Genomic DNA, 20,670 nt, shown 5'->3' with positions numbered 1-20,670 from the left:
TCCACCAAACATATAATCACTGAGGACTAATGCTGCTTATCCCACCTCCTAATTTCCACTGTCTCAAGCGCTATATATAGGAACATTTTGCAGAGCACTGGCAGTGCTGCCAGGACTTTTAATCAAAGAATGATAGAGCAGGAAGGGACCTTGAGATCATCTTGTTCAGGGCACACTGTGTGGTGCCCTCCAGATGTTGCTGGACTGCAACTCCCATCCACCCCAGCCTGCATGTCCAGTGGCCGGGGGTGTGTGTCAGTTGTAGTCCATCAACATCTGGAAGGCCCACAGGCTCCCCTTCCCTGTCTTGTCTCACCCAACCTCTTGCTCATTGTGCATGTGTCTCTCACAAACCACACGTTCAGGCAGGGGAGTGGGGGTTATCCTTGTTCTGTGGGCCAGCAGTGCAAGTATGTGAGGGTGGGAGAAAGGGAGGGCTATCACTATGCCTAAAAGTCTATCATAGTTCAAAATAGTAGCCCTAATAACAGGGAGCACTTCTACGGCAAGGCATTTTGTTTCCCATTATCATTGCTCCTATCACCAGCGGCTGGGAGCAGCTGAAACCCTTCAGTCCAGTTTTCCCTCCTTTTGTGTGTCTGTTGCTGCCCCCCCTACAACAACTGGTGTCCCCTATGCACAGCCGTCCCTCGCTCCACACAGGTGACTTGCTCTCCAAATATAGTTCACCCCCCCCCCAACCTCGGTCACCACCCCAGTTGCTTTTGTGCAACAGCAAAATGCTGCCACGGTGTCCGTTTGATGGGGTAATATGTTGCAACATAGGGAAGTGATCAATTGGCCTTTCTGTTTTGTCTCAAAGGGTAGGAAGAGCAACATGTCCCCAGCCTAGGGTCTCCTTTTCCAGACTGTAACCTCTTATCCTGTGCAAGTAGGTTATGTGCAGATTTCCTGAATGACTATTAAGTAAGATTTTGGGAGAATATGTTATTTTGAAGATGCATTTTGCTTCTGATTCTCCATAGTGGTAACTTCATGAGAATGATAAGGAAAGACTTGTTTGGTTCAATATCTTGCAGTTTGTGTGTTCACAACCAACTGAATCACCCACAAATCCTGCTAGTCCACATGGAGTAGCAGGATCGTGGGCCGGGGAGGGAGAGGAGGAAGCTATTTTTGCACCCTTTATTTATTTATTTGAAGATATTTATACCAGTCTCCATTATTGTTTCCAGAGAAGTTTCAACAACTAAAAACAATAAAATTAAAATACTATTTAAAATAAAACAGTAACTAAATTCATAAAAAATGTTTAAGTTGCTCAAAAGCCCAGGCAATGTGTGTATAGCCTATGCCTTAAAAGGAGTTGTTCAAGGTACCACTTTTTTTGAGGCACTGTTTGTTTTGAGGTACTGTTTTCTTTTCTGTTGTGACTAGTAGGAATGTCCCGGATGTATTGACACATCTCTTGAGGGACAGAGAAACTTCAGTTTTTCTAGAACCTGCCCACTTTTATTTAAAAAGCAAGGAAAAAAAATAATGATGGGCTGATGTTACTCAAACTCACTGATCTGCACACACAAATTGACACTGGAAAAGCAATGTTTGTTTCACTTCAGCACTCATGCCATAGTGACTCACGGGAATAAATCATCTCTTAATGATTATACATGGAGATAGATGCAGGATACAGCACCCTGAGAATGTTTGGTTTTGAGTTTTAAAAAGCATAAGTTTCTAGCTCTTGTGATTGCAGAGAAGAACATGAAAATAAATAGGCAGTCAAGAAGTGCAGGTGGAGGAAACCAGGAAGGGCTTTTAGTGAGAGAAAGTGGTGCATAATGGCTAAAAGACTGAGCTGTGAAACAGGAAGACCCAGTTCATATTTTGCCTCTGCCATGGACTTGTTTGGTTTTAAAACATGGGAACAGTAATGCTGACCTACCTTTAAAAAATAAAATTATTTATACTTTTCAAATATATACATTTCATTGATTTTACAATCATTTTGACATTTTAAAACTTAACTTCCTTCCCCCTCTTTCTGCGGTTCCTTAAATTTATTTTTAATATCTTCTGCATATCCAAATTAACTTAACTTACTCATTTATTTATCTCTCTCTCTCTCTCTCTCTCTCTCTCTCTCTCTCTCTCTCACACACACACACACACACTTATGTAGCTGCAGGTTATTACAATAATCCTGCCAGTGTTTATATCTGTTTACAATTGATCTGTAAATATTAAATAAACCATTTCCATTCTTTTATAAAAAGTTTGTTATCTTGATTTCTTATTCTTTCACCATTTCTGCATATTCCATAAGTTTTTGTATCCATTCTTCCTTTGCTGGGACCTCTTCTTTCCAGTTGTGGCCCAAAATGCCCAGTAACGCTGACCTACCTTAATGCTATGGCCTACCTTACAGGGTTGATGTAAAGACCACATTTTGTGATTGTGAGGAACACTCTGAAAATGGAATATTGCTGTTAATGTTGTTATTTCTACAGGGAAGGGGAGAGATTCTTTATTCAATTGTTCAACATGTATTTCACTTTTGCAAGATTGCCAGACCAGCAGAGTATCTGGCTTAGATTTTAGCATCCAGACAGGCTCAGCTTCTAGAAACACATGGGAGTTATTTCAGTTCTGGTGTTTGCTGATAACTTTTGTGAAATACCACAAGCTATATCTGAGCTGAGTGGGGTTTTTGGTGGTCCCAGGGTGGGACCTAAATTTGCTCAGCATCTCTTGGTTCTTCCTTGGTGATTACTGTTTTACTGGTCCTACAGTTCACCTCTCCCCATTTTTCATAACTCTCCACACTACATTTGCCCCATTTCTTTCCACAAATTCTAGTTTTGAAATGAGAGAAAGCCTAAATGATTTCTGTATTGCGATCCCAAAGCATATAACTCTCTTGCTCTCTCCCTCCCCCCCCCCCCGTGTGTACACAGAGACACACACACATACATATACCTCTATAGGCTGTATCACATGCTAAGCCTACTCAGAGTCCTCACTGAAATTAACGGGCCTAAATTAGTCATGTTAATTAATTTCAGTGAGTTTACTCTGAGTAGGATTAGTAATGGCTGCAATCTTATCTATCTATCTATCTGGAAGCACACTGCATAATTTATTCCAAATCACCCAACATGGGTCTTCTTGTTGCAAAATTTCATTTTGTTTTTTATTTTAAAATATTTGTTTGTTTTGATTCATTGTATACAAAGTTATGGTTGAGAACAAGGGCTGGGGCAAATACCTTGGAGTCAAGAATGTACACAGCTGCTTGCATTCTGTTCTTTGGCCTCATTCCTGGACAGCTAATACTCAGAAGCATGCAGTTTCAACCACAACTTTCTCTGAAAGGGGGTCAACAGGACATCAGGCCATATAATGTAGCCTGCACTTCCATGCCACACAGGATTGCAAGTACTGCTGCCTGCCTGATATGTCCCAGTATGGCAAGACTTAAGGTGACATTGGTGGCTGCAAATGCCAGTACTAAGGTCTGCCAAAACCAGGCCATCTCAGCTGAATGTAGGAAGCTACCTTCTACCTTAGTCAAACTGCCGGCCCATCTCATTTAAAATGGTCTAGACCATTAGTAGTGGCTCTCCTGAGTTTTCAGATGGGAGTCTTTCCCAGCCCCTTACCTGGTGATGTTTGAACCTGGGGCCTTCTGCATGCAAAGTAGGTGCTCCAGCCCCAGCCCCATAACTCTATGATTTCCCCACAATCATAATCATAGAATGACACGCAGCCTTGGCTTCCAATACTAAACTGAAACCAGCACTAAGTCGAATGTTAAGAACTAAGAGAGTGGTCTTGCTCCGTACTCCAGTATCTCTATGTATTTCTGGCACTGGCAATTAGAAAGGCAACCAGGCGTGTCAAACACCAGATATACGTTAATTGTTGCTAGCCACTCTTGGCAGTGGGTTTCAATTGTCATATAAATAAGTAGGACTGCATTAGGAGTAGCCTTCTTGGCAGTCACAGGGCCAAAGGATCACAGAGATGGATGAAAGGATTGAAAATTATGTGCTGGCTGGCCACATAGGGCTCTTCTAACCTCTATTGTGTGGGGGAGAGAAAGGCATGGATAGACATGTGTTTATATGGAACAGTGCTTCTTAAACTGTTGGCCACTGCAATAAAATATTCGGCTTTTCTAGCACTGGGCAGCGTGTTGCATTCTCTAGACACATGGGGGTAATCTTGAGAGGCTTCCAAACAAAATCTTCACTGCTTCATTTGCCTTTTCTAAGTGTAACTCAGTGCATCAATATGCTCATGTGGCTGGGATGAAGTGTGCCTATAGCTTGTGAGTGCCTATAGCTTTCCACTGCAGTGCCATGACTGAAAATGCATGTTTCAAAAGGCAAGCTGTAAAATATCAAGAGGTATCGTATGTGTTTCCTTGTGGCTTTTGTCTCTTCTTCTCCCCTACTGATGCTTCCTCACTATTGAAACGTAGATTGTACGCTCCTTGGGGATGGGGGCCTATCTGTTTTAGCTTCTGAAACCCTCAGTTGTCATGTATATTGGAAGTTCATGATGGATATAATTTGCTGCTGCTGTTATTAACTATCATCACCACCATGCAGTTTCTTTATTTTGAAAATGACTGTGCTGCCCTTCAGTAAAAACCCTCAGGGCAACATATAATGAAAACCAGTAGAAATACAGAGCATAACAGAAATGAAATAGCAGAAGCAGCAAGAGAAACAAAATAAAATTTAGCAGAATGGACAAAATCATAACCAAGACTAGCTTATACTACTTGCTGAAATGCATGTGATTCTGGGAAATGTTCAGTGTTGTGGTATATCAAACATTCTGTTAGTGCAAGCATTTCTGCTTGTCAGATAAAATGACCCCCCCTGCTCTGGGGGTTCTTCTGTGCCCCACTGAGCCAATTTCATGGGGCATTGGGGCTCATGGTGGAAGGAGAGTGGGGAAAGCCCCTTTGCATAAGCAGAAGTCCTTGCACATGGCTTCCTGCCCATTCCATTCCATTTCTATTAATAACATGGTGGGAAAATGCCTGTTCAGGTTCCTGATAATGGGACTTGCTGCTCCTTAGAACAGATGACAAGATAGACCTCCTACTGCTGACTTGGACCTTGACTTTCCACTCATACATTTGTACTCACCAGGACAACATTCATTTTCTCTGCAGTGGTGGTTGATTCTCTAATCTAAATGTCATCAGCTTTCCCCTTCATATTCTCCCAGAACAGTTTGTTATCATTGCTTTATACTGGAGGGTTTTATCTGTTTAGACAGTAAGGATAAGTTAATGTTTTTTGTATTTGGCTTCTGAGGAAGCTGGAATATTTTCTAGCTCTGGAATGAGGTGAATGATTCTGTGTTTGGTGAGACTCTGTGTTGTGTTTGGCACATCTCTCTGCATTGGGGTGCCTGTTTGTGCAGTTGTTCCAGGCAGCCACTGCAGACAAATTGGCTTCTTGCTGGTTTTGAGTCAGCTTTCCACCTGCTTCTAATACAGTATTAGGATGGTTCCCATGGGCTGCACCACTTATTGTTCAGCACCATGGACAGGTCACCAGGGAGGTCACCTGTGCTCAGGGAAGGAGATTCAATAACATGCAGCAGCAGTAGGTGGTGCTTACAGGTTTGACATCATTGGCTCGGGGGTTGCCCTGGAATTTATCTTCTTTTACTGCTGGGAATGGAAAATCCAGATTTTGGCAGGTCGTGTAGATGAGCCAATGGGGACATACGCCCAGCTGTGAACATCTGGCAGGCAAGGGCTCTGGCTGGAGCTCCATGGCCCATGTATCCGGTGGAGGAAGACTTGGCTGGCCTGTTTCCTTTTCCATATTTTTTCCTCCAGTGGAGCTGTTGCTGCCTGAGCTGGTAACTTGTCAGTGTATCTAGCAGCCCCCGAAGCTGAGCCAGGGACACTCATTATCTGGGGCCAGGGATGGTCCCTAGGCCTCTTTCATTTAATCAGTGCTGAAAAGCTTCTGTGTGCTGGAAATTAGCACCATTTTATGTCTCTTGCATGCCCCCCCCCCAATGTTTATGTATTTGCTCCTTTCCTGTTGCTGGATCCTTCATCACACTAGGAATGCTTGGATAACAGAATCATCCTCATTGGCACTCCTTTACCCGAGGGGTCTGAAGTAGCACAATTTCTGTGGTCACAGGAATCTATAGCTCCTGACTTCTACAGGGACCATCACCAGGCAATCCTGCTACTTTGCTAAGTAATGGAAGTAGCCAGACACACAGGGGAGCTTTCCCCTCTCTTCTTTCCTGTGGCTCCCTTTGAGGCTTATAAGCCACCAGGAGGGTCTGGAACTTTGTAGCATCTCTCCAGCCCTGCCCTTCCTTACCTGGCTGAACAGCTTTCTTGTGAGCAAACAGCTGATCTATCAGCTTCCTCCTCTTATTCTTTACACCTATATCCCAAGTGATTCTATCATCAGCACATTATAGGATCTAGCTATAAAGGTAAAGGGACCCCTGACCATTAGGTCCAGTCATGACTGACTCTGGGGTTGCGGCACTCATCTCACCTTATTGGCCGAGGGAGCCGGCGGTCATGTGGCCAGCATGATGAAACCGCTTCTGGCGAACCAGAGCAGCGCACGGAAACACAGTTTACCTTCCCGCCAGAGCGGTACCTATTTATCTACTTGCACTTTGATGTGCTTTCGAACTGCTAGGTTGGCAGGAGCAGGGACCGAGCAACGGGAGTTCACCCCGTCGCGGGGATTCGAACCACTGACCTTTTGATCAGCAAGTCCTAGGCTCTGTGGTTTAACCCACAGCGCCACCCTAACTACTAGTGATACCTGAATTGGACTCACATCTCTGTATACTCCACTCTGTAGCTTCAATTGGATCTTGGGTACAAGAGGTGATGGGGGTGGAAATAGTGGTGCTGAAATTCCTAGGATAATGAGGAGAAGAGAGTTAGGGCTACATGCAGCTTAGCAGAGGAAAACCCATTTCCACTGGTCAGCCAGCCATTTTGTATTGTCCATGCAGAAGCCAGCTACTCTGAACGGGAGAAAGTTTAGAAGATACTGTTCCACTGGCCTGCTGGCCTATTGTATTGCATGCATATTTATTTTATTAGCCACCTTAAGATCTTCTGTTGGAAAAAAGAGATAGGAGTTAATGAGTAAATGAAGTGTGATGGTTTTTCAAAGAGCCGACCTAAGAGACAAACAAGGTGTTATAGCTATCTTGTTCAGGCAGAGTTGTGGGGAGGGGTGGCTTTCCCCCACCTAAAACTGATCTTTCTTCAGCATAGTGATGGTATTTTCCCCTTGGTCAGTACTGACTTATGTGCCTGCTTAGCACACACCCCTTCTCCACACTTAGTCTACTGGGAATCTAAATTTATCATCCGTCACTTCCATTCAAGCCTAGTTTGCGCTGAGCCACTTCAACCTGCAGGTGAGGGAGGAATCTTATTGATTATCTGACCTTCCATACTAGCAAAAATTCCTTGCAGAAGAGCAGGAACCCCAAACCATTGGTGAGAAGAGTAAGCAATAACTTTATTCTCCCTTGTTCCCTGCTTCTGTACGGAGGAGAAATATATGTCTCCTCCCGTATCTGCACTGTGAAGCAGCCCAGCCTAATGACACAGGTTTATTATTTCCCTGAGAGCTAGGCCTCAGACTTGAAGCCTGGTGGGGTTTTCTGCCTGCATTCCTCTCTTTGGTACCAGCACATTATGTTCCTTGGGATCAGATCCTGACTACATGAGGCGGGGCCTGGGATCATCTCAGTTTGGGGCAGAGCAGGTCAGGGCTGGAGCCTACAAGCAGCCAGAGACCACCCACAGTGCATTTTTTCCAAGCCACTTGCGGTTCATCGTTTCCTCCTCAGCTCCCAGGCTGCAACTTTGTGAATAAACCTCCTCCTTCCCACCCAAGCTTTCCTAGTATCCTTCATTCCACCCTGACCCTAGCCCTGTCCCTTCTCCACATTTTTGATGCACACCAGGGCAAATTGCAGATGAAGAGGGAGATCCCTTATTTAGCCTTCCAACATCTTTTTTAAAAGGTAAAAACACAGCCATGAGGAGAGGGAATTTAATCCTGCCCCCTTGCCATTTTCCTGATTGAAATTCACCTTCCTAAACTGCTGTTAGCCCCAGGAGGGGAAGGCAATGGGCACAGTATAGGTACTTGTGTTTCTGCTGGGCCTAGAAGTGAGCTTGGGGGACAATTTTGATCAGGGAAATGGCACTAGAGGAAGGGTTAAGCCACCTTTCCTCAGTGTGATGGCCCAGATTCGGTTTTTGCATTCTCCTATGCCTTCTTTTTAGCTTAAAAAGATGTCTGGAGGTCCAGTCATGGACCTCCCATGTCACATGTACTTTTGCATTCAAATCCAATTCAGAGCTTTTTGCTGCCTGATGTTATCCAAAAACATTGTGGGGGGATGATAAACACATAGAATAAGCGATGCTGGGTCCACTTAGCCCTATGGTTTTCAAACTCCCTGCCCACTGGGAAACGTTTCCTCGATTTGCCAGCCAAGGACTCTTTGCACATGTCATTGCAGGAGATTTGGTTGGAGGCAGCTGAAGACCAAGTGGCCAGTGGCTCCATGCAGACATACTCTGTGCTTCCCTGTGACTGAATTTCAGGAGAAGGTTGGACCTCTTTCAAAGATCATCTTGCCGTGGGACCCCGATAAGCTTCCCTCGAACTCCGTTTGGAAAGTGCAGATGCCATTCAAAGTTATGCTACCTGTAAGCAACAGCGACATCTGTTAGCTAGAAGCTAATAGCATGAAACTCAGCATCTGGTAGTCAGAGGAGTAGCATAGACATGGAGGCTTAGGTTTGGGCTATTTATTTGGGCTATAGCAGTGAGATCTGCAACAAAATGTTTTATTGAACTTATTTCAGATTTTAAAAATATATTTTATTACAGGTTTTGTTTATTTAAAAATTGGAGCCTTTTTTAGATCAATATTTCAGATTCTCTCAGCAGAGGCAGTCAATGACATTTGCAGCCAACTCTGAATGGAGCCTAGCTGGTATCTGTGGTTTTGATTTCCCACCAATCATCCTAGAATATTCCTGATCTAAATGGCAGGTTGCTCTGAACCACAATGTCATTTCTCTTGTGGCCTCAGAAACATAGTCGGGTTGGGTGATATTTGCCTCGCACGCTTGTGTGAGCCCTTCTCACCGTCTCTGGGTGTGTACTTGCATGAGAAACTGTGTCATGTGAGTCAGGAGCTCATAGATCTTAACCATGGCAACTTCTTCAATCTGAGAACTTTGGAAAAATGTGCTTTCCAGATTGCAGATGTTATTGCAGCCAAGATCCATGAACTCTTGGCTCACATGAGCACGCACTCCTGAGCTGCTGAACTAGCCCTCAGTTTTTTCTCCTCTTTGGCTTCTGATGTGAGATTTTGTACAACTCTTGTTTATTAGATGGAAACAAAAAATCTTGTTCACATCTCTTTGTGTTTGGAACACTGGCACACAGAATGTATCCATCTCAGCTTACTTTAACATGAACAAAGGCAAACCGCATTAGGGATTAATTCAGAAGGCATGTGTGAAACTTTATGGGCAGAATTCCATTTTCAATCCCCCTTTGCTGGCTCTAAGAAACGGATTTCCGTGGGAAATCTATCTGCCTGTTCAAATTTTAGTTAGCCGTGTAAGCACACTGTCATTCTTTCAATAATGTCAATTGCTTGTTTCTGTTGAACCACCCTGTGCATCACACACAGTTGCACTGAATCATGGGTTTTGTAGTCTCAAGGCTGAGGTGGGGCAGCCTCTCATTAATGGGCAGTTCCTATACCTGCCATTGTATGTGATGAGGCTGCAGCCAGAACACTTTCTGCTCCAGGAGTGGAAAATATGGGTGGGATTCAACAACTCACAAGCTCTGCCAGCCGAAGCCTCTGCCAGCAGGTAGGCTGGGCCTGCCTCAGATTCCATCCCTGTTTTGCCCCTGTTCCTCTGCTGGCTTACCTTCCCCCACTGCCGACTGTGGGACAAACTTAAAAGTCCTGCGGGTCACAAGAGATGGGGGAAAGAATGAGCTTCATTCATGGAAGGAGTCAGGAGATGTAACAGCTGCAGCTGCCGGTTAATGCATGGTGGTTCTTAAAGGATGGAGGAGAAGAGCAGCAAATCAGTTATTCTGGAGTAGATGCCTGTACAAAGTTATTGGTTTTGTGCAGAAATCCATTCCCTACTTTTTTCCACCTCAAAGGAGACTGTGGGAGGGCACTGCAGAGTTCTTTCCTGTTCTGCATGCTAGCTGTGAAGCTGTTCCTTCTATTGTAGGCAGCAGATCCCTAGGAAAGGAGTGTGTTTGCAGGAGCAGGGAAAGGTCTTCATCTTCCCCCAGTTTCCCCCTTGTCCTCCTCCCAGCATAACTACAGAACTACAGATGCATTAAGCTGCTGTTGAAGTACTTGTGCTGGCTGGATGTGGTCTGGATGTGGTCTTCGTTCCCACTGGGCTCAGCCTAAGCCTGCATTCAAAACAGGCTTCTGCCTGTGTTGTGTAATGGGCTCAGTTGTACAACTTCAGACTGGTGGTGAGGAAATCACATTTTTGAATGTTTCCTATGTTGTTTTGTGTGGCTTTAAAAAAAGAATATCCCTGCAAGTAGAAAATTTACTCAGCAGCAGTCTAGGCCACCTTTCTCTGTGTAAGGAGTTTAAAAAGAAACAGGGAAGGGCACTGAAATAGTAGATGACCCTCAGGGTCCCTTCCAACTCTACAAGTCTAACTCATGTGAAATCTGTTTCATATAAAACAGAACTCTACATCCAGGCTGCATTCTGTTGCGTGTGTCAGTTTGTTTTATAGAATTTCACTCTATAGGTGGGATTCTATTTTGATTTTGCACATCTAACTGTGACGTAGGCATGCTGTGTGATTCCCAGACTCCTACATTCTCCTGTCTTGGGGCTCCCTGAAACCAGCCTTTGTTGGCAGTGGGTTGCTGGTGACATTTAGAGAGGGACAAGAGATTGTTTGCAGATGCTCAGCTCCCAAGGTCACATTTTCCACCACTGAATTTCTGTGTGCAAATGGGATGGCAGGAAAACAAGCCTCCCCGCACGTCCCCATCATGCCCAGTTGCCATCCCAGCATGTGGCTGCTAATGTGGGAAGGTAACGTGGAAATCCTATTGAATGCTTTGCTTGGACAGGGAATGGTGACGGGGGTGGGCAGAGAGCAGCAGAGCGGAGACAATAAGTCCATTGGGAGCATTGTCAGCTGGAAGCAGGATCTTAGAACTAGGTCAAAGGAGCATGGGAGATGGGACAGAGTTGTGGCTTCTCTAGGGTCAGAGGTTCCATGTTCCCATCCCAATGCAGGAGGCAAAAAGAATTTGGTGGAAAAGGACTGAATGGACAGACTATGGTGTACTAGAACTCCCCACACAATTCCCAGCAAAGGTTAGAAAATTTGTTCAGGGAGAGAGGGAGAGAAATCATTTTTTAACCTCCAAGGAAATCTTTCTGCAGCCTCCTCACCCATCCTAACCATTGTGGAAGGTATTCTCAGAAGTGGGGGTGGTGCATGCGAAACCTCCAGTTCTCTTGCTACAAGGACCCTTAAAAAAGGCAAACATTAAAAATGCTTGAATCGAGTGAAACAGACCTTCCTGTCAGTATGCGAAGCACACAATGGCCCCAGACTTAATTCTGAAGGGAGGGGGAGAAATGGTAGAACCTTCCCGCCTTGAGAAACTGCCACAGACAGCTTTTTATAACCACAGTGAGCGATTGAGGGGAGGTGTTTAATTTCCATAACCAATTTATTAGCTTTTAAGGAGCCACAAGGCTCTTGGTGGTGTTCATTTCCAGAGCCATGGGAGGTGCCCGAGCTCAAGTCTGCCAGCTAGGATATGGTTCTCCGCCAGACCAGCCCTTGTGCCCTTTCCTGATGGATGGAGGCTGTGCATAGATTGTCAGTGCACTCCGCATATGCACAAATGCATTCCTTCCTTTAATGTAGCGTGGCTTTTTCCTGGCTGAGCCCTGGCTTCTTTGCATAGGAGGGGAAGAGAATGGACACGACTCCTCCTTTGCCTCCCCCTCTTAGTCTTTTAAAAATGGCTCTGTAACCCTGGTAGAGAGCCTTGCTCTCTCTCGCCCCTGGACCAATGTACACACATAGGCTAGCCTAGGAGTATGCATGTGTGAAACACAGGCAGAATTTGCTTCTGTAATAAATGCCCAGGCCTCCTCACGGGGCACCTTCCTGTTTTCACAGACTTAGACCGACCTGATGCACTTGTGCTCTGCTTTCCTTTGGTTATGTGGGCAATTTAACACTCATCCTTCTGTATACAGGCCCCCAGAGGAAGGAGGGTAGTGGTTAAGAGCATGAACTATGAGCTCTCAAATCCTTCACTTCCATACCCTCCAACATTTCTCTGATGAAAATAGGGACGTCCCATTCCATGATTATAATTTTACTATTTATACCCCACATATCTTACTGGGTTACCCCAGCTGCTCTGGGCGGCTTCCAACACATATAAAAACATACTAAAACATCAAACATTAAAAACCTTCCCATATACAGGGCTGCCTTCAGACGGCTCGGGGGTCGGATAACTCCATACCCTCCAACATTTCTCCAAGGAAAATAGGGACATCCTAAGGAAAAGTGGGACATTCCAGGATCAAATCAGAAGCTGTGATGGCTTCTCTAAATCAGGGATGTCCCTGGAAAATAAGGACACTTGGAGGGTCGGCACTTCCAATTCATATCAGCTATATACTCACGGTGTGGCCTTAGAAGCTGCTTCGTGCCATGCCAGGTTTATCTGTCTAGCTCTGTACTGTCTCCATGGACCGGCGGTGGCTGGACATTCACCTCTCCCTCTCCCTGACATCGTATTTGAATGATTTCCTTCTCTATGTTTTTAGCTGTTCTCATTTTATCTGTAAGATGCTGTCAGGGAAAAAGGCATACAGCAACAACATAATTGCAACACTAGCCTGCCTTACTGGGATGTTGAAATATATAAAGTCAAATATGGACACAGCTCTGAGAGATGGAATTCTAATGCAAGAAAAAAACCTTAAAATAAAATAAAAACCTTGTATGAGCAGTCCACTAATAACTGAGCACCCAACACATTACTTTGAATTGTGCCATCCTTTAGTATAAAGTATCCAGGCCAAGGGAAGCCACAGAAACACACACAGGCATTCTGGACATTGCTCTAGTCCTTTACATATATGTGTAAATAAATAAACTGAATGTGTAAATAAATAAACTGAACATTACTGAAAGTTACTTTTCTAGATATTTCTGTTATTTCCCTTTACATACCCTCCAACTTTTCTCCGATGAAAATAGGGACGTCACATCCCATGATTATAATTTTACTATTTATACCCCACACATCTTACTGGGTTGCCCCAGCTGCTCTTGGCAGCTTCCAACATATATAAAAATACAATAAATCATTAAACATTTAAAAAACTTCCCTATACAGGATTGCCTTCAGATGGCTCGGGGGTTGGGTAACTCCATACCCTTCAACATTTCTCCAAGGAAAATAGGGACATCCTAAAGAAAAGCGGGACATTCTGAGATCAAATCAGAAACTGGGACGGCTTCTTTAAATCAGGAGAAATAGGGAAATAGGGACGCTTGGAGGGTCTGCCTTTAATCTAACACAGGTCAAAAGATTAAATACTGTGGCAATAACTCGGTGGGGTTGATGTTAAAGCTGATGCCTTAATTAACTTAACATACTTCTTGGTACATGATTTGTTAGTTCCTTAACTCTTTGCTTAAACCACAGGTAGGCTTCTTTTTAAAAGCTAAAAAACTTAAAATAAAATAAAAACCTTGTATGAGCAGTCCACTAATAACTGAGGAATTATTGAAGAACTTTGTCAGAATGAGGGAGGTTGACTCAAATCCCCTTGCTCCGGGAGTTTGCTGGAATCCCTTTGTGTGGAAGAAACTGCCATTATTTTTCGCTTCTCAGTACATTGAAAAAATATATACAAAGGTTGAAAGGCAGGAAGCATGCCCACCTGTTGGAAGAGAGGCCATCCGAATAGTGGCTCTGGTTGCTCTAGGAACCAGAGAACACCAAGGAAGAGGTCGCCTAACACAGGATAAAGGGAGAAGGTTAGTTGGAAGTGACAGGGGGATTCCATTAATGCCTTTGGGTGCTTCCAGATGACTTATCTATAGAGCATTCATCCTTCTTTGTTTGCAGGGAGGCTAGGTGACGTTACAACAAAACAAGCATTATGCCATGCTTTCCAGTGCAATTTCCCATCGCTTTCCTCATCACAGAAGTCCCATCTTTTCGGGAAATGGGTTTGTTGAGCTCAGTATCAACTTGAATTGTACAATCTAAATCTGCCAGTATGCAACTGAATCCTAGCCAAAACCATCCAAGGTCTGGGTGCACCATCTCTCCCTCTCCCTCTCCCTCTCCCTCTCCCTCTCCCTCTCCCTCTCCCTCTCCCTCTCCCTCTCCCTCTCCCCCTCCCCCTCCCCTCCCCCTCCCCTCCCCCTCCCCCTCTCCCCCCTCCCTCTCCCTCTCTCCCTCTCCCTCTCCCTCTCCCTCTCCCTCTCCCTCTCCCTCTCCCTCTCTCCCTCTCCCTCTCTCCCTCTCCCTCTCTCCCTCTCCCTCTCCCTCTCCCTCTCTCCCTCTCCCCCTCCCTCTCTCCCTCTCCCTCTCTCTCCCTCTCCCTCTCCCTCTCTCTCCCTCTCCCTCTCTCTCCCTCTCCCTCTCTCTCCCTCTCCCTCTCTCTCCCTCTCTCTCCCTCTCTCTCTCTCTCCCTCTCCATCTCTCTCCCTCTCTCTCTCTCTCTCAGCATCTAGAGATCTTGGTCTTCAGCAAGCCTATATTGCTTTAAAATACCTGCAACTGATACAATTTTAATAATAATGAAAACTGGGTTTCTGGGATTCTTCCAGTTTAGGAAAGATGCAGAATGTCTCTTGCATTCTAGAAGATGTCTCTCACAGTCAGTGGTTTGCCAGTTCCAGTGGGTTTTTAATTTTGGGCTCTAGAAGTGAGCCAAAATTTCCAAGAAGACAAGTTTCTGAGAACTTTTGTGAGGATCTTTCTTTTCTTAGGCCCACCCCGTCCCTGGAAAAAGAGGACCACTTTGTAGAATTTTACCCCAATACTGTTTTTGGGTAATACAGTAATACAATTTGGGTAATACAATAAAGATTGTATAAGACAATCTTTCCCCCAAAATTTTTTAAGTTTGAAATTGGGGGTCATCTTATACACAGAATGTTGTAATTAAATATATAAATAAATACATGCCACCATCCATATTCTTTCCCCCCAGCCTCCCCTCACTATTGGCCTCACAACAAACCCTGCAGCCCCCGCTCCGGACATTGTCCCATCCACCTGGTTCCCTCAGCCGCCCCCCTGGCTACCCAGACCCCCTGTAGTAATGTTGCCCCCAACCACTTGCCCCTCCCTTCTCCTGTCTCTGCTCTCCGGCCAGACTAGGACGCCCAGGGCAGGGTTGGCAGGCAAATCACTTTTTGCAAAACAGAACAAACACGACCCGGTAGGGCTGCCACCACTCCCTATGTTCCAGGGGACCCAGAATCACAACCCAGGGAGAAGGCTGCGACCCGTTATCCTGGTTGTCCCCCACTCCACAAGCTGCATCCACAGACTTGCAGACAGAAGTTCTACGGTATAGCGTAACCAAGCGTAAGGCTAGGACTTAGCTATTCCCTCCGGAAAGGCACACAAACTAAAACAGTTTCATTCTTAAAAGTTTATTTTAAAATAACATAAGGAACATGCTAAAACAGCAGGCACTCTTTTGAACGTTACAGATAAGAAAATAAAGACATTGTATAGTCTAGCTAGCTTTACATACTCACAAGGTCTAACACCAATAGGATAGTTGAGGTCCTTAAGAATCTGCAAGTTGAAGGCTTTTGAAGATCTCCATTTCAAAAGACGAACGACGGCTATTAGTGTGGAACATCAGAGCCGGGCATCTATGCGGATTGCAGAGCAATGGCGGAGAGCAATTTCTCAAACAATTCCCTGATCTTTTATTCAGAATTCGCACTTGGCGTCGTAACTTTCAAGCCAATCATAAGACTCAAATTATTTTTAAATTCGCCAATTTAAAATTGGCTTGCTGGTCAATCAATTTACCCCTTGACAGCTGGGCCAATTTGGAATTCAAACTTTAAATCAAAGGGTTTCCTCCCTTCCGTGGAAATTAGCCAGATACACATTCCCAAGCAATTCAAGGACAGATAGCATCACTAGGGGGGGGGATGTTTACACCCTCAAACTCAGGTGTTAGGTCTTTCATTAAATCAAGGCTTCCTTGGTTCCAATAAACCTTTCACGCCACGGAGCCAGCTAGTCTGGGTTTTAAAGATACACAACCTCTTTCCCAGGGTCCTTGTGGCCGATGAAACTCCCACAAGGCTTCACTCCTTTTGCTTGACCAAAGAATGATTTCTAAATAATACTAACTTTACTACACCCCCCATTCCCCAAGCGCACTCACTCAGGCAGCTCTGGCAGTCGCAGCTCCTCGACCAGCGTCTGCATCTGCTGGCGCTCATGGAGTAAATATGGCACATCCCCTAAATACTGAGTCAAAAGTGCAACACACAGGTGGGAGAGCTGGAGCTGCAGCTACAGTGGAGTTGCACTGAGCTGACAGGAGCAGCCGCCATTACACAGCTTGCCTCACTGTTTGATGTTTAAATATACTGTACTAAATATACTGGTGTTTTGAATATTTAATAAAATATAAAAATTGTTCAGTTTGGTGTTTAAAATATTTATGTCTTAATTTGGGGCTCAAAAAATAGGGGTCATCTTATACATGGGGGTGTCTTCAACACGGAAAAATATACTGGCTGCCAGCCTCCAAGCAATGCCCCAGAGTGATACAAGGTCTGGGACATTGTGGTGAATGCAAAATGCTGCCCACACAGTCGATGTTGCCATTTGCAGAAGCTCTGCTACTGCCCTGCTGTTGAGTATAACAGATAATGGACATGCAAGTCTTAAATGTGCCAGCTAATAGGCCACCAACACTACCGTTGCTGGGCTGACATGGTCTGCCATATACAAATTTTCTAAGGCTTGGGTCTACTTTCTTAGTTTCCTTTCATCCCACACCCACAGTGGGGCAAGCCTATGGATCAGGCTGGTTTTTATTGGCCAGGAGGGCACTCTGGTCAGCAGGATGTTGTGTTATCCTTTTAACCGCTGCCAATGCTGAGGATGCCTACATGTTGGGAAGGTAGCCAGTGATGGCAAGAATTGCTTGACAGAGCCTGTATCCTAAGGCCATGGTGAGATTGGCTTCCACAGGCATTCACTGGATCAGGCCAGAGCCCAGGCTGCCATGAGTCATGCATATGTTGTCGCTGGTCTGGAAAGCTCCAGGGGAAAAGTTATATGGTCTGTTTGACTGATGAATTCCAACTTCTACTAGTTTGTGATAAAGCAGAAGGCACAGGAATAAATGTAAATGTGCTGCTTAAGATTCAACCAATGCCAGTCCTGTTTTCTTTCTGGATTTTCAAAAATCTTCCAGCCTCACTATGGAATCCATTCTCAAGAATGGTGGTTGTGAAGTAGTTTCCCTTGCCTTTTTCATTTTGTAGATGCAGAATGACAAAAAGGTGCAGAATTCCCCCCACTTCCCTTCCCATTCAGTGTGTATTAACGTGCACAGTGAGGTTTCTATCATGATTATTGATGGTGAGCATAGAATAGAAGTGGTAATGATTGTTCCAGATTAAGTTATCCATATTAAAAGTATGACATTCTGTTTAGACTCCTCAGTTTATTGGAATTTGAAGGCATGTTGACACATGGCATATTTTAGGAATAAGATGCATTTCCCCCCATTCATCCAGCCCCCGCAAGTCACATGTGCCATGAGCTGAGTGCATGCAAGCCATCAGCCCATCTGCACAGCAGACGGAGATGACGGAAGAGCTGGCATGGCAATGTGATGGTGCTCTGAGCCATGCCGTTCTGCTAGACTTGGCATGGCTTTGTTGTTGTTGTAGGGGAATGATGGTCTCTAATGTGCAATATGGCCGTTATTGAATAAGGCCATCTTAAGAACATAAGAAGAGCCCTCCTGGATCAGGCCAAAGGCCAATCTAGTTCACCATCCATTTCTTCTCAATCACCCACCAGATGTTTATGCGAAGTTGGGATGCAGGACTTCTGTGCAACAGCACTCTCCTTGTTCGTGATTCCCAGGTCCTTCAGAGGCATACTGCCTTTGACAGTGGAGGTAGAACATACTCATTGTGGTGGTGGTGGTGGTGGTGATGATATTAATTTATATCCCACCTCTTCCCCAGTCTGAAACTTAAGGAAGCTTACACAGATAAAATAGAGCAAGCTAAAAAGACAGAAAAGACCATCATAAAAATGTAATTAAACACTAATAGAATTAAAATACTATAAAAAGAGCCATTAAAATCACAGACAATAACAATAATAAAAAACACACATCACAGCACCAGCCCTTTCCTCAAAAATAGTCAGTTCCCAAAGGCCTGTTGGCATAGAAAGGTCTTTACCCACTGGGGGAAGGACAGCAAAGAGGGAACCAGCGTAATCTCTCTAGTAGCGAAGTTACAAAATTGAGAAGATCCTCTCCTGCCACTGATCTTCCATGATTTTGTCTAAATCTTTTTTAAAGCCATTCACCTTGGTGGCCATCATGACTTTGGATGGAACTTCAAGAGATACCTAAGATGCTGGTGCTGCTTTGGGACAAATACTGTCTGCCTGTGTGTTTGCTTCTGTATCTCTAAATGCCTATGTGTAAATAAATGCAAATTATTAGGAAGACAATATGTGTTTTTATAAAGTTAAGGTGGAGGGGAGGAATCTCCTGTTTTTCCATCACCAAATCAAAAGCCCAAAATGTTTCAGGTGCACCCAGAAGTTTTTGGAGTTTAGCTCCCTTTAGCCCAAGACAGCATGGCCAGTGGTCAAGGATGATGGGAGAAGTATGAAATGTAAGAGAGGCATGGAAAAGGTTTCAGTTCCCATGGTGTCCAAACACTTCCTTTTTGATCCCACATCTACATCTAGCTAAGCAGGTGCTATTGTTTTCAACAAACACATCATCTTTATGGTGTGTGGCAAGGCTTTCATAGAAGAAAAGTGACCTGTCTGGGCACAGAAGTGAGGACTGCCCTTACTTCCTCACCCCCAGGTATGACTTTGTATTGTGGGCAAGGGGTAACTGTGTCCTGTTCTTCCCTTCCAGATGGCCTTGTGGATGTGCTCCAGGCGTTTGGTGTGCGAGAGGGCAAAAATGGGGTCTCTATCGCTGCTGGTATCTGCACCCAGAGAAATGGCTCTGATGAAAGTGATCTTGCCTTCCGCCTAGAGAACCAGACATATTTCAGCGCCCCAACCAAGCAGCTCTTTCCTGGTAAGGGTGGAGCATGAAAACTCATTGGATTGTGTATTGCATCAAAGCTGATGGGCAGGCTCTGAGCCTTTTTTGTAATATTTTTTGTTTAAATTTTCAAAAGTTTAACATATATTTCAGTACATGAATTTGTATTTTTCCAACTTCCCATCCCATTTTCTCCCCATCTGCTGCACAATACCTTCTATTTCTTATACCATCACTTCAGTAATGTTTTCTCTAATTCCTTCCCAGTTCTCACTGTCATGATGCATTGCCTTCCTCCCTTGCAGATGGCTCCTTCCCAGTGGACTTCTCAATACTGGCTACTCTGCGAGCTGCCAAAGGAAGCCAGTCATTCTTGCTCTCTGTATATGATGAGCGGGGAGTACAGCAACTTGGTGTAGAGATCGGACGGTCTCCGGTCTTCCTCTATGAAGACCAGCTTGGCCACCCAGTGCCTGAGGACTATCCTCATTTTCGCCGAGTCAACTTGGCTGATGGCAAGTGAGTTGGGATCGGTGGGGTGGGAAGAAGCCACTGAAAGTTGTTATCTGATTTGGGCACACATGCACACAACTGAAAGACCAGTTTAGGTCTACAGTGTCTTATATAATTTCAAAGAGCTGATGGTTGTATAATGAAAGTCTCATGGGGAAGGGCTACAGTTCAGTGGATAGAGCATCTGCCTTGCACAAAGAAAACTCTTGGTTCAACCTCCAGCATCCCCAGGGCTAGGAGTGTCCCCTTGTTTGAAACATGGAGAGCCACTGCCAGTTCGTGCAGACAATACTGAGCTAGATAGACCAGTGGTCTGACTCAGTAAAGACAGCTTCTGTATGCTTCTATCATATTCCCTTGTGCACACATTCCCATCGGCCTGTCCGGTCAAATAGATTTTGCCAATAACCCAAACCTTTTTAAAATCCTTGAACAGAGATAAGAAGAATGAGTGGACACTCCCCACCCCTGTGGACACACCCCAGGCACACACATACACAGATTTTTCCTAAGGTGGTATCCCAGCCCTAATATTCCACTTTCTAAAGATGGGGAACCTGTGGTCCTCTAGCTGTTGCTGGTCTTCAGCTTCCATCAGCTAGAGTCAGTATGGTTGATGGTCACGGCTGATGAGAGTTGTCATCTAGCAACGTCTGGGGGGGGGGGGGTCAAATGTTCCCCATGTCTGCTTTAACTCTTTGCTTTGATAATTCCTTATTAAATGCCATTGAATTGTGGTGAGACATTTCTGCTCATCTCCATTCCATGATT

The 20,670-nt window shown here is 44.7% G+C and overlaps 1 protein-coding gene and 1 long non-coding RNA gene across 5 annotated transcripts in view; one reads left to right on the top strand and one right to left on the bottom strand.

Moving 5' to 3' along the window:
* Positions 1-20,670, top strand: part of COL5A3 (collagen type V alpha 3 chain) — a 126,052-nt gene that overhangs the window by 6,409 nt on the left and 98,973 nt on the right. For all 3 annotated transcript variants that reach the window (XM_081851660.1, XM_081851659.1, XM_081851664.1), the window contains exons 2-3: positions 19,252-19,419; positions 19,692-19,905. In XM_081851660.1, coding sequence (XP_081707786.1) covers positions 19,252-19,419; positions 19,692-19,905 — 382 coding nt within the window. The remainder of the gene's footprint in view (positions 1-19,251; positions 19,420-19,691; positions 19,906-20,670) is intronic.
* LOC309333487 lies at positions 4,988-6,995 on the bottom strand. Of its 2 annotated transcripts, none has more exons than XR_014152535.1 (2): positions 6,813-6,995; positions 4,988-5,247 (listed from the first exon to the last, which is right to left on the bottom strand). It is a non-coding gene; the product is annotated as an uncharacterized lncRNA (long non-coding RNA). The 2 variants fall into 2 exon arrangements; XR_014152536.1 differs by having other exon boundaries at positions 6,798-6,882.

Source organism: Podarcis erhardii (genome assembly GCF_964252035.2).
Source record: "Podarcis erhardii genome assembly, chromosome: 2".
NCBI classification, from domain to species: Eukaryota; Metazoa; Chordata; class Lepidosauria; order Squamata; family Lacertidae; genus Podarcis; species Podarcis erhardii.
Note: the sequence above shows the minus strand (reverse complement) of the source record. Positions and strands in the feature narration are given on the sequence as shown.